The 17,142-nt window shown below is 40.5% G+C and overlaps 2 protein-coding genes across 3 annotated transcripts; both read right to left on the minus strand.

Annotated features, from left to right (window-relative positions):
- Positions 1 to 2,817: 2,817 nt before the first annotated feature.
- guca1d (guanylate cyclase activator 1d) lies at positions 2,818 to 6,761 on the minus strand. Its single transcript, XM_057821195.1, has 4 exons — positions 6,431 to 6,761; positions 4,982 to 5,131; positions 4,106 to 4,193; positions 2,818 to 4,044 (listed from the first exon to the last, which is right to left on the minus strand). Exons 1-4 carry the CDS (start codon positions 6,623 to 6,625, stop codon positions 3,920 to 3,922), a joined length of 558 nt encoding a protein of 185 aa, XP_057677178.1. The 5' UTR covers positions 6,626 to 6,761; the 3' UTR covers positions 2,818 to 3,919.
- Positions 6,762 to 8,800: 2,039 nt separating this feature from the next.
- dub (duboraya) lies at positions 8,801 to 16,437 on the minus strand. Of its 2 annotated transcripts, none has more exons than XM_057821073.1 (8): positions 16,404 to 16,437; positions 14,063 to 14,154; positions 13,116 to 13,196; positions 12,176 to 12,244; positions 10,560 to 10,625; positions 10,283 to 10,501; positions 9,848 to 10,213; positions 8,801 to 9,697 (listed from the first exon to the last, which is right to left on the minus strand). In XM_057821073.1, the coding sequence occupies exons 2-8, from the start codon at positions 14,090 to 14,092 to the stop codon at positions 9,677 to 9,679; spliced, it is 852 nt and encodes a 283-aa protein (XP_057677056.1). In that variant the 5' UTR covers positions 14,093 to 14,154; positions 16,404 to 16,437; the 3' UTR covers positions 8,801 to 9,676. The 2 variants fall into 2 exon arrangements, with proteins under 2 accessions (XP_057677056.1, XP_057677057.1); XM_057821074.1 differs by lacking the exon at positions 16,404 to 16,437 and adding an exon at positions 14,242 to 15,519.
- Positions 16,438 to 17,142: the final 705 nt, after the last annotated feature.

The following is a 17,142-nucleotide window of genomic DNA, read 5'->3' on the forward strand; positions in this document are numbered from 1 at the left end:
CCTTCTTCCACATGTTTGGTGTGTCTCCCAGGTGGCTTGTGGCAAACTTTAAACGAGACTTTTTATGGATATCTTTGAGAAATGGCTTTCTTCTTGCCACTCTTCCATAAGGGCCAGATTTGTGCAGTGTACGACTGATTGTTGTCCTATGGACAGACACTCCCACCTCAGCTGTAGATCTCTGCAGTTCATCCAGAGTGATCATGGGCCTCTTGGCTGCATCTCTGATCAGTTTTCTCCTTGTTTGAGAAGAAAGTTTGGAAGGACGGCCGGGTCTTGGTAGATTTGCAGTGGTCTGATGCTCCTTCCATTTCAATATGATGGCTTGCACAGTGCTCCTTGAGATGTTTAAAGCTTGGGAAATCTTTTTGTATCCAAATCCGGCTTTAAACTTCTCCACAACAGTATCTCGGACCTGCCTGGTGTGTTCCTTGGTTTTCATAATGCTCTCTGCACTTTAAACAGAAACCTGAGACTATCACAGAGCAGGTGCATTTATACGGAGACTTGATTACACACAGGTGGATTCTGTTTATCATCATCGGTCATTTAGGACAACATTGGATCATTCAGAGATCCTCACTGAACTTCTGGAGTGAGTTTGCTGCACTGAAAGTAAAGGGGCCGAATAATATTGCACGCCCCACTTTTCAGTTTTTTATTTGTTAAAAAAGTTTAAATTATCCAATAAATGTTGTTCCACTTCACGATTGTGTCCCACTTATTGTTGATTCTTGACAAAAAAATTAAATTTCATATCTTTATGTTTGAATCCTGAAATGTGGCGAAAGTTTGCAAGATTCAAGGGGGCCGAATACTTTTGCAAGGCACTGTACATATATATAATTTAAAGTGCGTGTTACACCAAAAAGCATGTTTATTTCATATTTCACGTGGTGTTTTATGCTCCTGAATGAAATGGACTGCATGGATGTGTGTGGAAGCGATTGTTTTATATATTCACTTTTTGAATCCTGCGCCATGAAAATTAGTTACATCCGGCTCGTTTCTGGTTCAGGACGAATGGGAATGTGACGTCACCTGGGTACGCGTCTCACAATACAGCATTGCTTTATAGCATGAAGGTGGACTGCGGATTCAGCTGATTTTGCGGATTAATTATTTTATTTTTTTGCATCACGCCAACCAAACGGCTGCAGGCTTTTGTGGCTGCACCAGGGAGAGGCGTGTGAGCCTTTTTTGGGTTTCAGAAAGTTCCCGTTCACCCCAAGATCGGCCTAAACAAGTGTGCAACAACTGTAGACCATTGGACTTACGAGGAAGTGAGTAAACATCGTGTTTTGTATTATATTAAATACTGGGATCATGACAAACGTTTTAATACGGAGGTGGCTTGCATTTTGTGGCCGACATGCTCCTTGTCCACTCTGCTGGCGACCGGCGGCTCGTCACACATCTTTCCCGCCGGGAGAGCACTATACTCGGCTTATTGTCCGCTTAGTGTGCCCCGTGATCTGTCAAATTTTCCACCCGATCAGAAATTGCAACTTTGTGTTCAAAATGGCCGCGAACACAGAGATTACAAAGTAAACACTGCAAACTTTCTTTAAATAAAGGACGATTTACTTACGTTTGAGCATGGATAGGCATGTAGAAAAGCTCTCCTCAGACACATTCTGCCATGTTAGCTGCTCAACAACTGCAGCCGCTCTCCTATGACTCTCGCTGTTTACGTCTTCGCCTTGTAGTAAAGCATTATTTTGCCATATTCGTGTTGACCATGTGGCAGCTAAGCGCTCCTCCAACGTCGGCCGGTTTGTCCGGCGGTCATTGTCCAGCTGCTTCCCCGCAAACAAGCCCTCTGCCTTCAGTTGGGGAACAATGAAATTGTTCGCCGCTGGGCGGGCTGCCGATCGGCGAAGACAATCGACAACCCCGCCGCCTTGTGAAATGATCCGGGCTAGTAGAAAGACTGAAACAATGACATTTTGCGGCTCTTCGTCGCATTTTCCTCGTTCTGAATAATTCCCCCTCAATGGGCTGAATAGTAAAACAGATGAAACCATTCTCCTGCGGACATCATCCTCCTGTTGGGTACACTAGAGCCCTATAATGGTAGACGTGGCTAACCGGCAGGTTGAAAGACTAATTTCTTGTCATCTGCACTTTGCCAAATTTTTGTATATAGTTGAATCGTCTCAAAATATGATTGTAATTCACACAATAATGCTATTTAGGCCTTTTTTTGTCCTGTCGTACGCACTTTAAATAATGACACCTTTCCGATCACTAGAGTTACAACGTATCAAAAATATTTACTCATAATTTAGTTTCCCTTAGGGCATTAATAAAGTACAGTATCCATCAAATTACTTTTTATTCGAGGAGCAATCTGAGCAAGTAGACTCCTGCCTAAGCAGCCAAATTCATAGCATCGCCTTATTTGTTAGCGTCGCCACTCAATTTTTTTTACTCATACCCGAAAATGTCGTCATTCTTTCGTCATCATATCACCTGCATATCGCCTGCAAAATTGAGTTCGATAAGCTAATCTATTGCTAAATTATTATTATTTTTATTATTAAGTTATTGCAAAATTCTATTTCTGACTTCTGTGACCCTAAAATTTAATCGCTTCCGTTTCATACACCAAAAATATTCTTCAAGTCTGATGATACTACATTAGTTCTACATACAAGATTGTAAATAGAGCATTTACATGCATTTATTGAAGGGTGTCCATGGGATAGCAGGTATTTAAACTAGTTTTCATAATTAAGGGTCTGAATATCACAACAACAGAACAAAAACATCCAGAATGAAAATATATATTTTTTTATTATTAATAAGGCAACATAAAACTTGATTCGTTACAATGAACTTTTATATGAATACATTCACTGTAAAAAATCTATTGCACAATATCTGTAGCCTGTTTGATCTGGAGAAACTAATCAAGTTCGGAGCTTAGCACTGATGCTAATACGTTGGGCTATCCTTGTTAGTATTAACTTACTGACCCTGTTTAAATTGATTTTCACCAGGTCAGGAATTACTGAGCGACTTAGCACTTATTTGAACTACTTCAACTTCACAGATTTCACCCATTGTATTATTAATTAGCAGCTTAGCACAGATGCTAACAAATTCTACTATTGGTCAGCAGGTTAGCACAGATTTTTCCAACGTTAGTAGTATTGGTTAAAACTATTTCATATAGTATTTAGTGGTAATTTTATCCAGTGACGCACAGTGTTCTAACTAATACACGCTATAGCCCTGATGTTTACAAGTTTGGTTATCATTACCGTGTTAGCCTCTTTACCTCAAATATCCAGTCATTTCAGGCGAAATTAGTCACTGCAAGAGATCACATCAAACATGTGTTTACCCTTGTTTTAATTTAAAATGATTTAATAGATTTTTGTCGAGCAAAAGTATATTAAGATCATGAACAAAGCATCTAGTGTTAGGCACATTAGTTAATATTTTTTGAAACCCTATATGACAAAGTAATATCAGCGTACTTTGCCACAACCATGACTTGTTCATGATATTCAATTTCATCAAAGCTATGTTTTATTATTACCATGTGTAATATTAGGGCCACACTCGATAGAAGCATGGATATGGAACTTGAAATATATATTTTCCCCCTGAATTTCAGTAAAAATGAACATGCAGGCACGAAATCTCTGAAGTGACTCTGAAAGGTCAATTTAGGTTTGCTAAGCTCACTTCTCCAAAAATATATAAATCGTGGTGTCATCACACCTGTTTTTGTACTAACATAATAATAGTGATTTTTTTCCAGTCGTAAAGTATTTTTGCGTATTCATAGGAAAGACAACTGTTTGTCTTGTCCATCTGATAACCGGGAAGGCGGTCGATCACAGACAAGTGTCTGGGATTTGGAGCTGGTCTTTTAACAGTATTTTTGTTCTGTTTTTTGGTCAGCTCATGGTCTTCGACCCTCCACGATGATGATCAACACCGGCGTCAAGTCCATCAGGTTCTTCAGCATATCCATGATGTCGTCGTGGTCTTTGGCACCCTCGATGAACTCCTCCAGGGTAAGCTCACCTGTGTCGATACATTAGGTCAGTTGCCAAGCATGACAAGTGCTTTTTTTTGTGTGCTTTACCTTCTCCCTTCACGTCGATCCTTTCAAATATGAGTGTGACAATCTCTTCGGGATCGATGTCTCTGTTTCGTGTGATGTCCTGAATTGCCTGTTGTTTGAGACAAAGGCATTGCGTTTCACTTTTCTGTTTTTTACCAGACGTTCAATCATGTGGCTCTTGAAAACTAAATAAAACCTTTTAAATGAGTTTATCACTAGTAGATGATGCCCTCAATGACTGCCAATGAGTTCACAGGTAAAGTGGTTAATTGTTCTACCGCAAACTGGAATATCAGTGTGGCGGGCTGTGGCTGTAGCAGTTAACTCCTGAACGACAAAAGTAGGTCAGGGTTGCCGGTCCCTGTTCCTGCTGCTTCCTAATGATCTGGTACAGCAGATTAGCATTTGCCTGGCTACACACTTAATCTGACAGCCTTTACGACCAACTGAATGAAATTGGACTTGATAAAAGGACAGGAAGTGAGATTTTGACTTAAAATTTTGCATTTCACTATATATTGAGATAAGGACAAAATTGTATTTAACGTTCGTCTCTCTCCAGCAAAAATCACGCATCTCTAATTTGGACGTTATATTTGACAGACAAGAAAAAATATTGCACTTCAGACTTTTCGGCAACGAAAAGAACATTTGGAAATTTTTGTAATGTAACAATGTCGAAATATACCCAGTCTGTTCAACAAAAAGCATTTATCTCCAAATATTTGGAAATTGTGATACAAAAATACAAACAATGAAAAACACAAATAAGTTTTGTTCTTGTTTTCCAACATAAGGAAACTCTTGTGATCATGACTCACAGTGACTGATCGGTGTTGCTTGCATTGCTGTGAAGAACCAAAGAAATACATGCTATTGTATGGGCATCTGAGTTACCGAGAAGATAGTCTCCAATTCCTCCTTGTCTATTTTTCCATTGCCATCCTGGTCAAAGAGTTTGAAGTACCACTTCAACTTCTGGTTGATTTCTCCTTTCAGCAACAGACTGATGGCGGCGATGTATTCCACAAAGTCGATATAACCATCCTGTACAGAGAGAACGTGTTTTAAAGTTATTTCTTTGGAAAATATACAGGTAGCCCAACGAAAGAGCCATCAAATGCAGTGGTCTTTTGATTCTCGAGATGTCCTAAATCACCTTCGTTGTGACTCTGAATCCAATATACTCATTGCCCTTATCATGGTTGAGCACGCCATGGCAAGTAAGCCAATTAGACAGCGATCTGACAGAAGACTGCTTGCTTAGCAGGGATGACCCTTGGATGTGTGATGGGCAAAATATGGGGCTTGGCAATATGCCCTAAAGATAAAATCTGTATTTATTCACCCAAAATTTGATTTATTTATTTTTTCCCCAACTATTTTTTTAAGGAAAACATCAAGAACCTAAGAGAGAAAAAGGTAAGAAAAAAAAAAGCTTACCCCATTCTAGGGCACTCATTGGCCAGACATCCAATCCATTTTGACATGGATTGGACATCTAGCGCCGTGAATGGCACTGAAACATGAGCATTCACAGCGAGTCCTCCCAGTTTAACTGAATTGGACGTCTATCCTTGTCAATGGCAATCAATTAGTTCAATAATATGAAACTTCTCAAAACAAAAAATAAACTTTAAAGTGTTATTGGGGACCATAACTGGAGTGTATTACTGTGTTTAATAATTTACATTTTTTATTAACCCCTGATGAATTTATAATTGTATTGATTCCAAAAAAATATAGAAAAAAATGAATTAGAAATGAAAAAATAAACCTGATATTTTGTAGGTCACATTTGTATAGCAAATGTTTATATATTGGCCTTCATGACCCAAAATGTCAAGACACATATTTGGATGCTACGTTTTTATAGGGTTAAGATTTTTTTTTTTTTTTTTTTTTTACAATTACCAAAGAGAGTCTTTTGCCCTACAAATGGTTAAAAAAATCAAACATTGAAGAAAAAAAGTGCAAAAGCTGTGTTTTCAATATCTTCTTCCCCCCATTTGTGCTGTCAGCCCCCCAATACATGTACTAACATCACAAAAAAACTTTTTCGTAGAATAATCTATTGAATAACTGCTGGATTTCCTTTTCTGTCAAAAAACAACGACACCAAAAATGGAAGCAATTGTTTAAAAAAATCATCTGCAATAAAATAAACTCAAATTAATTCATCACATCATTTTACCACCCAAGCCATTAGCTATCAGTGCCCATAATTGACAAGATATGACTCTTTTGAGTAACCACCATCCGACCACCTCCATCCCGCTTCCACGACCTTTCCGATCCAATACAGCTTAACACTACCCTTGAAGGTTCAAATTAGAAAAGGCTCACCCCATCCATGTCGAAGGTGTAGAAGACCTGGTCCACGTAACTGTTGGCGTTCTCGGTCAAGCCCTTCAGGCCCAAGATGGTCTTTAGCTCGAACAGCGTGATGAGGCCCGACGGCGACTCGCGCATGAACATGTTGTACCAGTGGTGCATGTCCTCTGCGAGGATGTCGTCCAAGTTGGAGCCGTGGTTGCCCATCGTCCAACCCGAACCGAGAAAGGAGAAAAGTCTACGTCGTGTTCGATATGGAACTGCCGGGACTCGATCCGAAAGTCAGTTTTTGAGGTTACTCCATGGCGGTGAGAATGTTTGAATTGCCCCACTGCAGTGACTGAGCAAGACGAGAGCAAACTTCAGGATGCTCTAACCCTCTTAGGTGCTGGATGGAGACTAAAGAAAGCTCCCCTAATGGGATCAGGCCGCCATACCGCTGTGTCCTGAGCTTCTAACCTGCCCCGGTCCTGGTTATATAATATAATCACCTGTCTCAAATAGAGGGAGAGATTCCACACTGGGGTGCCAGTACAGGATGAGTCGGCACTTCATCTCACTGATGCTATCGAGGTCACAGTCAGCAGCAAAAGTTGAATCAAATGCAACTGGATCTTTTTTTTCCTCTTTTATACCTGTCCTGTTCAGCTGTTTAGACATGGAGAAATTGGAATGTGAACGTCCTAAAGACAATTTTAATGTGCCACATGGGAGTTTGAAATAGTGTACTTCTATTGTGGTTGCAAATGCAACCGGATTTTGATTTAACCGCCTGTTGACCTTCAGTCCGATAGGTGACTACTCGATAGACATGGTCTTGACCTCTCATCATGAATGTATAAGATTTTCAGGTTAAAAGTGAAACGTTGACCAAACATGACCAAATCTAAAAGATCCTGTTTGGAGCCAAAGTCCCTTCTTAACGTATCATCTTTCAGCATCACAATCATTTGTCCTTAGTCAAAATTAGTTGTCTAAATGTCATGTCAGGAAAAAAATCCTCATCTGAAGCACGAATTTGACATACAATAGGATTTTTTGATGCCAATGTTTTGGATCACGTTATAAATGCGTGAGATTAAACATGAATCAGGCTGAAATGTGCATTCATCTTTAGATGTAAACCTTGAGTTATGTGTTGAAGGAGCAAAAGAAAGGTTGCCATCACTTTGAAAGAGGTCACCAATTACCATTCAAGTACTCGGTTCACTTTTCACCTGCGTGTTTATTTGTAGGAATAGTGTGACTAAATGTTGGATCAGAGCGCTTATCTAAATTAGATTCAAGCCACAGGAAAGGGTTTCCCTTCTCATCCTTTCCTTAAATGAGCCTTCATGAGGATTAATGGTGACCAAACTGTGCGGACGGGTGCCAACTTTGGGGAAGTCCTCTTGTCACCTGAAGTTGTTAAGGGACCTGTGACATCGGCACTTCTGAGTGATAGATCGCATGCGACCTTTGTGTCGTGACGTTAACTCTTTCTGCGCCGTTGACAATTATGGGCATTCATTCATTCAGCGACCATTGTGAATTGAAATGAATATGTTACTAGGAAACATCAGTTCGTTCGCTGCCACTCTCCTGCATTAAATGGATAGGACATCCAGCGCCATCAATGTCAGGCAATGAGTTAACAAGACACTGCAGAGGAGACTCAGCTCCTCTCTTGGCTTGTATATTAGTCAGCCTTTGCAGGGGATTAATAATACACTTTTGGATTTTGGTATCGTTTCTGTCTAAGGCTAAAAACGCAGCTACAAAGATGCCATTGTATGTTTTTAAAGTGAACCACGGACAGAAAGACTTGTAGATCTTAAAAGATAAATGTTAGTATGAATGAATGAGTTATAATAATTTGATATTCAAACCCTTCTTAATGTTTTCGTTTTTATAAAATTTGGAAAATTAGTTTGACTAGTAGGTCGCCATTGTTGTTGACAGCGCAGTGCTACTGGGCAGCACTGCCGTACTTCCACAGTGTCACTCGTTAGCTACATAAGCATGTCGGTTCTGCCCTTCCAATTTGAACCCGAGCTGAAAAGTGATCAGCAGGACAGCACTGTCGATTTTTCACCAAGCGAGCAGCATAAGCAATTAAATGAAAGTCTCCAACAGGATTCGATCCCGCGTTTCCCGTGTAACGGACAAGTGTGTAGACCACAGGTCCATACTTCCGCGTCATATCAGAGTCATGATTTTCCTTATAAAGCAATCACAACCCATAAGGGTTCTCTATGCGGTAAATCCTGAAAGGGAAACGCAACCGAAAAGAAAGTGCGGTTGGCTTGACCAAGGAATTAGAAAACGCGGCTTTCTTCAGACAGCAAGCAGACAACAATAACATAGGGATTGCGTAAAAGGGTTTATTGAACACACAAAAAAACACGCAATCACGAAAAGGGCGACACAAAAAGGGTCCGTGACAGTAGATCGTGATCAATAAAGAAAAAGAGGAGAGAGGCAGACAAATGAAAAAATGACATTGATGCAACTAGCAATGATATACATACTGCCAAATGGCAGCAAGTCGATATCTTGGCAAACCGCCTAGGATTGGTTTAAAGACACTGCTGATGAGCTGGAATTGGATGCAAGGACGAGCTAGGAACCCATCCCACAGCTCTGTAACAAAACAATCTGACCAGCAGCAGAATGTGACAAAATCATTCCAGTCGTCATACTAGCTTCGCTTGCTAGCAGCTATTCTGCCGGTCCAGCCTAACCACGTCATCACCCCCAGTGTGCATTGTGCACGTAAAACATGGCGCCCATCGTAGGTCAAAAAAATGTACTAAATATTATAGATTTTTAAATCAATGACAATAATATTTGTGTTTCTGATAACATATTTTAGTAAAAGAGAACAATTGTGGCTTATTAGAACCTACAAGTCTTTAAATCCAAGGCTCCCTTTAATAAGATATTGTGTATCTGAAGACAGCTCTGTACTCATGTACTAATACTGTCATCAGCGTGTGAAGATGATGGTGCTTTAACACAAAGCCAATAAATTGCCAACTGAGTGGTTTTATACAATAAAAGTGACAGATTTCAGGATCGGAACATGAACAACAATAATGAAAAACACATTTTCCATGAATTGGAGTCACTTTCTCACTGTCTCGTGCCACCTGTAAATATAACGGCAGGTTGATTTCAGGTATTCGGTTACAGCTCTGTTGGGCGGTTTCCCCAGTCCCACAGTGGTTGCTTCCAGAGCCCCCTTGTAGAGAAACCGCAACCTTGTTCCACTTCTCTTCAACTCTGACATGTGGAACCCTGTAAACACAGATGGGATGGATTTGATTGATGCCAGCCATTGACAACGATAGATGTCGATTCCATTTAAAGAGGGAAGGCATTCGTTCATTCTCGTTCAGCCCTCCTATTTCAAATAGATCGGACGTTTACTTCATGCCCACCACTCACTTGACTTTTTTCTTGATTGTTGTTTTGATCTTCTGCTGAGGTCTTTTCCTGCTTCTCTTCCTCTACACTGACACCATCTTGACTCTCCTCTCCGTCCACCCGCTTGTCATCTTCTCCTTCTCCTCGGTGACCGACACCATTATTTGTTTGGTCTTCATTTGGCCTTTTGTCTGATTTGTCATTCTTGAGATGATTTTGATTCTCATCGCTGAAGACATCTCCTTCTCCTGCTTCCTGTCTTGTTTTATGCTCAAGTCGGGTCACGGTGTCTGTCTCCTCCTTGGCCACGCACGCTTCCTCTCCACTACTGGACTTTCTGTGGCGGCGGGACGGAGGGCGTCGCTTGAGGGAGTGGCGGGCCCGGGTCTAGGGGGAAAAAAATTCATGAATTAAGGGAAGGGGAAACAAAAAAAAAAAACAGTGACTCTGACTGACTTTGTTTACGTTCACCAAGAGGGATCCCTCTGTCGCTGTGGCAGGGGCGTCAAACGACACTGGTCCCTCCTCTTCTGCCATCGCAGGTGACGACAACGTGGACGAGGGGCTTCCTGCGACAGGGCTGGGCGAGGATGGCGAACTGAATGGCAGCAGTGGTCTGATGCCAGGACTTCTGGGCGAGGGCAGCAGGGCGGTGGGTGAGAGAGCCAGGTTGGCCTAGGAAAGGAAGGGGGGTGATGCCGGCGTAAAGAACTGCCGACTGGCGTGGACTCACTTGAAGCTTCTCAATCAGGGCAGAGTTCCTCTTGACTTTGACGGGCGAAGTCACACCCTCAGCTTTCTGACAAACACATTAATTTTCAGATTGTCCAATATCAGCTAGTTGCTTTTTAGCAGGTATACTATGTCCAATTTCTTAATCTGGAGCAGGGGTCGCGTTAACCGAATATTTTCCGTCATTGACCGTTTTTTTAAAACGGTGATGGAAAAAACTGAAGTCCATCCGTCATTTTGACAGGTTGCAATTCACACCCCAGACCACAGCATGGCGAGTGAGCATATTAATTAGCTATTGTCTCTCTTGATGCATGACGTCGTTGGCCTTACTCGGAAAAATGTCCGAACTAGCATTCAGGTGTAGCAAACACGGAAATGTTAGGAAGCTTTGGAGAGCATTGTCTAAGGCTACGTTCATTCTACAGGTCTTAATGCACGAATCCAATTTTTTTGTGTTTTTCCGACTCGAGTCAGGCATTAACTTGACGGTCTGAACGGGACAAGTCGCATAGAAGGGGACCATTTCAAATCCGATATGGGTCATTTTGTATGTGGTTCAAATCCGATCTGGGCCACATTTTTCCAGACTGTCGTGGCGGTCTGTACCTTCCAGTGTCCCAAATCCGACTTCAGCTGTGCGCTATTAGCGCCTAGCTTGCAGTGAACACGGCTTTTGGGGAAGGGCCGGGCTCGACAACAGTCATAAAAAAAATAAAAATGGGTTGAGGATAAGCATGAGAATGATCGGTTTTCTCTCTGCTCTATGTGAGCTATATTTCAACATTTCCTACATGGCCGAGAGTCGGGAGAGGGGTCTGGCTGCAGCCCGTCTTGGAGTGAGTCGGGGCAAACTGCCCGTATGTGTGTGTGACATGCACGGACAGTGCGTGCATGCTATCGATCCATATAAACTGTGAATATAAGCCTAAACGGGGATTATTTATGTCTGTTATTTGTCTCCTCCTTTTGAAAAGCAAAATATGATATCCCCGGAATGACGGATGACTTGTCATTTGTTTTGACGCTTCTGCGCACCGGCGCTTGTCCGACTGCGAATTACAGCGCATGCGTAATACTTGAATGGTCTCAATGGACAAAAGCAGTCTGAACGGGCACGCCAAAAAAATGGATATGACAAAAAAATCGGATTTGTGCATTAAGACCTGTAGTATGAACGTAGCCTAATTGAATGAGCAGGGACAAACAGCTTGGAGTCAGAAGTACGTGCGCTATTCTCAAACCCGAACGCACCCCGAGTCTTGGATGACAAATCAACAGAGCAGAGAGTAGACATAACATGGCTGGTAGTTTCTTCAATTTATTGAGAGTTGAGTAAGTAACGCACCGCTTTTGACCAACACTGCTATTGAATATGTCATTATTATCATTTTAAAAATTTAAGTGACGGGTAAAAATAGATTATGACCGGATTTTTATGACCCTGTCAGTCAAAATGACAGACAACGAAAAAGTCTAGCGCAACCTCTGATCTGGAGATAATTATGGAAAATGATACAAAGAATCTTTCATTTGGAATTCAAACCAATTCGACACATGCAAATGAAGTTATTCCCTGATGCAACCAGAATTCAGATTAGCAAAGCCTTGTCTCACCTCATGCTCATCTCCATGGCATTTGGGCAGTTGTAAGGTGCGAGGAGGTCGTCGGCGGACTGGCTTTTCCTGAAAAACGTTAACTGATCATAACCTATTGGAAGAGTAGTTAACACCAGGCACCATGTCAGAAACATATAAAGGATCTAATTAAAATTAATTGCAGCAATTAGTAATTACAAATAGATGAGCACTTTGAGAGAGCAGACCTCTGCCTAAGTAGCCATTGAATGAATCTCCATACTGTATTTGGTACTATCTTTAAATATGAATTAAGTTATTGTGGAATTCCTTTTCTAATATCTGTGACCCTTGACCTTATGACCCCAAATTTGAATCACCTCTTCCGTTTCATACTGCCAACATATCCTGCAAGTTTGATAATAATCTCTTTATTCTTCTTGAGTTATGTTGAACACAAACATACTTATGTGACCTTTGACCTCATAACCCGGACATACAATCACCTATTCCATTTCATATTACAAGCATATCCTGAAACATTCTTGAGTTATCTTGAACACGAACATGCAAATTAAAATTTGACCCTGTGACCTTTGAACACATGACCCCAAATTTAATCGCCTGAAGCATTTTGACAATTTTGAGGTCAACATAATCTCTAAAGTGTTTATTGGTTATGAAAATTGATGATGATTAATTTGCTAACCGATTAGTTAATTATTAGTGGAAGACCTAAGTTAACTGCCATTGACAGCGTTAGATGTCCAAGCCCTTTTGACAGGAAGGGGCGAGTGATGGCAGCTAAAAGAGTCAAATATTTCTATGGTGTAAAATGACTTTGACACCCCTGCTTTAACAGCTCGGAAGAGATGTTCAATTGAAGCCCTATAACTGGAATGTGTGTAATTCTGGATAGGTCGATAACCTATGCCAAGGTTGAGTGACAATATGATGGATCAGCGGTTAACAAACTTACTGTCTCGCTGGCAGAGGGAGGAGACGAGCCCTTGAACCTTCCGGCAAGTTCAGCCACGGAAGGCCGTGACGAAATCCGCTCCTGACGGGTGGATGAACGAAAGGGAGGCAAGTTACAGCACACACACATGCACTCACGCGCACCCGTTAATGTGCGCTTGGATCCGAATTCATTCTGGCCACATGCCTGACATTCAACAGATAATGAACTCATCAACCAGCTTGAAAGCTTGCTATTTTAGTGGCGTCACATCACATCCAGCAACTCTACAGAGAGGACACGTTCAAATCATTGCATTACATGCAGTCTATTTGACAGCAGGAAAAGTGAGAACAGTTAAACCACTTCCTCTTTCTATGTGTGGCGTATGTGTCACTCAGAAGGATTGATGACTGAAAATGTACAATTTAAGATATTTTTTTAATGTGCCGTCCTGAACCGAAATGACAATTAAAGCTCACTATTTCAAATAGAGTTGAACTCAAAATTGCTTTTTTACAGGCGCCCTTTAGTGGCTGTCAGCATTATTACATTATGAACTCAAGAGGGAAAAGGGTATAATGTAGCAAGTGGTAAACCAAAAACCATAACCCTATCAATGGGCTAGTAGATTTCAGACGTAAGGCGAACCTGAATATATGGCGCATTTTTATTATTATTATTGCCATTATTATTTTTTGTACAGTTCCATTTATGGTTACTAGTTATGGTTTGAGGTAATGCACCACTAAAAATCATAAGGCATTTTGTCAGTTGTTTGGGAAAAATAAAGGATCTTAAGTGCGCCGTATACTCCGGAAAATACGGTAATAATGTGGCTCAAATATTAGAGAGAGACACAGAGCAGTAGTAGTTGATTGGGTTCATCTTTTCACCTTGTTAGTAAATAAAAGAACATCTTTTAAAAGATTTCTCAGATTTTAGAGGTACAAAATAAAAATCTTTACCTCTGCTTCTTGTTCCCGTTCCTCCTGCATTTTCTCTCTTTTGCAAAAAGCGTCACTCCACCCAGTCACTTAGTTGTACACAATTGTGTCAGCTGTTCAAGAAAAAAGTTGCAAATATCAAAGTCATGAAAGTCTTCAAGGCATGGTAGAGGCAAGCACGAGGTTTGTGTCTCTCTCACGTTGAGCTTGCAGGAAGTCGGTCAGCTCAGCGGCTTGCTATTTCATCACATCGCAACACAGTTCAACTTATAAAAGCAGCAGTCCAATACGCAAATTGCTGACGAGCTTAGCAGAAATCTGCTGTTGAAATCTGATTGATTCATTCATTGAAAGAGTCAGCTCACTTTGATTTAACTTAATTAAAGGCTACAGTGAAAGTTGATTACATTTGAAAACTAATCATTCTCTTTCTGAGAGGATTGGTCAATGTCAAGATCCCCAGAAAGTCTGCGTTAAGTCTTTCAGTGCCATTGAGGATGATAGAGGTCCAATTACGTGGCTCTTAAAAACGAAAAATATATAGATTTCCAATCTATTGATTCATTCATTCATTTGCTGCTAACCCTTCCACTTCAAATGGTTTTGACATCTATCGTTTTCATTGACATTATTGCCATTGATGATAACAGGCGTCCAATCCTTCTGCTGTGATTTGGTGTGGACGCCCAATTCATTTAAAGTGCCCGTGACAGAAAAAAGCATGTTTATTTCATATTACACGCCATATTTTATGCTCCTGAATGAAATGGATCGCTTGGATGTGTGTGGAAGCGATCGATATATTTAGTCAATTTATTGAATCCCGCGCCATGAAAATGAGTGACTTCTGGCAAGCGTCTGGATTGAGGAAGGAGGCGAATGTGACATCAGCGTTAGAAATCATCTTCACAATGCAGCCATCACTATAGCATGCAGAAAAACTGCGGATTGTACTATGGATCAGCTAATTTTGCGGATTAATTCATTTATTTTTTGCGTCACGCCAGCCCATTGTGCTGCAGGCTTTTTTTGCTACTATATATTTGCTAGAGTGGTGTGAGGCTTTTTGGATTTCCAAAAGATTCTAGTTCACCGCGATGGGCAAAACAAGTCCTACAACCGAGGAACCAATCGACGGCATTTTGCTGCTCCCTGTCGTATTTTCCTCGTTCTGAATCTTCCCCCTCAATGGGCTGAATTCTAAATCAGCTGAAATCGTTACCCTGCCGACGTCATTATCCAGCTGGGGACGCAAGAGCGCTTTAATGACAAGCAGGGCTAAACGGTAGATTAAAAGACTAATTTCTCATCATCTGCGCTTTGCCAAATTTCTGTATGTTGTCGAATCGTCTCAAAATTTTGGGGGTTTGGGTTCACAAACTTATGAGCAGTTTTGTACATGTATACAGTACATATATGCAAGTGACCCCAAACTTTTGAACAGTAGTGTATATTTATATATTTATATAGCCATTTAAGACTTTTTAAAATCCTGTCACTGGCACTTCAAACTAATCATCTTATATTTCAATGTCATTGATGATAAATACAGTAATTATATGATTTTTAAAAAATGTATATTTTTATGAATAAATACAAATATAAATGAATAATATGTTAATGCAAACAAAATTAAAATGTATACAAGCAGAAATATACTCTAGTTATGGCTCCAATAATAATCTAAAGTTGATAAATAAATAAAATAGCATTTATTTTATTTTATTTTTTTTAAATATATTTTTAAATATAAATAAAGAGTACAACTGCAGTTTTATCTTTTTTATTTATGCTATTTTTTTTTTTTTTTACAAATTAAATAGTTTTTTTCAATTCAAAAATAAGTGTAAAAAGTTTAAAAATAATCACATAATAAAAAGAATACTTACTAATTTACTATTAACTCATTGCTTGCCACTGACAAAGATAGAAGTGCAATTCATTTCAACTGGGAGGACTAGCTCATTGTTCAATGCCATTGACGGCGGTAGACTTCCAAACCAACGAACATCTAGCGCCATCAATGGCAGCCAATGAGTTAAAGTGCGTCATCACAATGCTGCTTGGTCCATTGTGATTCACAGGAATGGAAAGAGTTTCCATTGAAGTACTTGACCACACTGGGTGGCCTTCTTGGCCAAAGAAATTAGAAAATCTGCATTAATGTGAAGATGCCAAACACTGGAATTAAAAGCATATTAGTCACCTTGACGATGCTGAACTATCTCTACTTGTGTTTTGGAAAGGGACATGTGATCTAAAAAAAGCATCGCATGCATAATAGGAAGTGCCTAACGTATAATAGTGATGCGAACAAATACGCGAAACCGGGCGGACGGACGTAACTTTAGAAGCATTTTACCTCCATCCTGCCGGTGGCGTCTCGGCTGCTTTATGTCGAGTACGTGTGAGAGAGAGCCAGCAGGCCTTAGGGTTAAATTTAGAACACTACAGATACACAGCAGCTCATGTTCAGTCACATGTTTATCATTTCTCGGATGCAGAACGTGCTCCTTCCGCATTCATTCATTATAAAAGTTCAAGCCCACAAATATCTGATCACCATAACACTGATTGCTCTATAGTGGAAACTACTTGTGGAAAGGTAGTAGAGCAATTTTTAGACCACCCAGTGGGAGGTCTCAAAAACTCGCTTGCTTTCTTCTTGTCACAGGCTTAAAGGGAACCTCAGTCTTAAAGACTTGTAAGCTCTAATAAGCCACAATTGTTCTCTTTTACTAAAATATGTTTTTAGAAACACATATATTATTGCCATTATTTAAAAAATCTATAATATATAGTACATGTTTTGACCTCCGGAGGGCACCATGTTTTATGCGCGCAATGCACGCTGGGGTGATGACAGGGTTGGGATGAACTGGGAGAATAGCTGTGCTAGCTAGCAGGTGAAGCTAGTATGACGAATGGCATGATTTTGTCACATTCTGCTGCTGGTCAGACATAGACTTCATAATGATATTGGCGGGACACGGGCCGATTAATAGGGGGCCTGCGTTGTTGGCGTGGCCTTCAAAGCTGAGCGAGTGGAATCACAGACAAAGAGCTTTTTTCGTTGAAAATTCTAGTGAATAAATGCTTAA

The sequence above is a fragment of the Corythoichthys intestinalis genome, chromosome 18 (assembly GCF_030265065.1).
Source record: "Corythoichthys intestinalis isolate RoL2023-P3 chromosome 18, ASM3026506v1, whole genome shotgun sequence".
NCBI classification, from domain to species: Eukaryota; Metazoa; Chordata; class Actinopteri; order Syngnathiformes; family Syngnathidae; genus Corythoichthys; species Corythoichthys intestinalis.

Excerpts from the sequence above, each read along its gene's own strand:
- guca1d (XM_057821195.1), bottom strand. The coding sequence starts at position 6,625 with ATGGGCAACCACGGCTCCAACTTGGACGACATCCTCGCAGAGGACATG. Across the intron at positions 5,132-6,430 it reads ACACCTTCGACATGGATGGG|GATGGTTATATCGACTTTGT; the intron begins GTGAGCCTTTTC and ends CTCTCTGTACAG. Across the intron at positions 4,194-4,981 it reads AATTGGAGACTATCTTCTCG|GCAATTCAGGACATCACACG; the intron begins GTAACTCAGATG and ends CTCAAACAACAG.
- dub (XM_057821073.1), bottom strand. The coding sequence starts at position 14,092 with ATGCAGGAGGAACGGGAACAAGAAGCAGAG. Across the intron at positions 10,626-12,175 it reads GCCATGGAGATGAGCATGAG|AAAGCTGAGGGTGTGACTTC; the intron begins GTGAGACAAGGC and ends TGTGTTTGTCAG. Across the intron at positions 10,214-10,282 it reads TCTTGGTGAACGTAAACAAA|ACCCGGGCCCGCCACTCCCT; the intron begins GTCAGTCAGAGT and ends TTTTCCCCCTAG.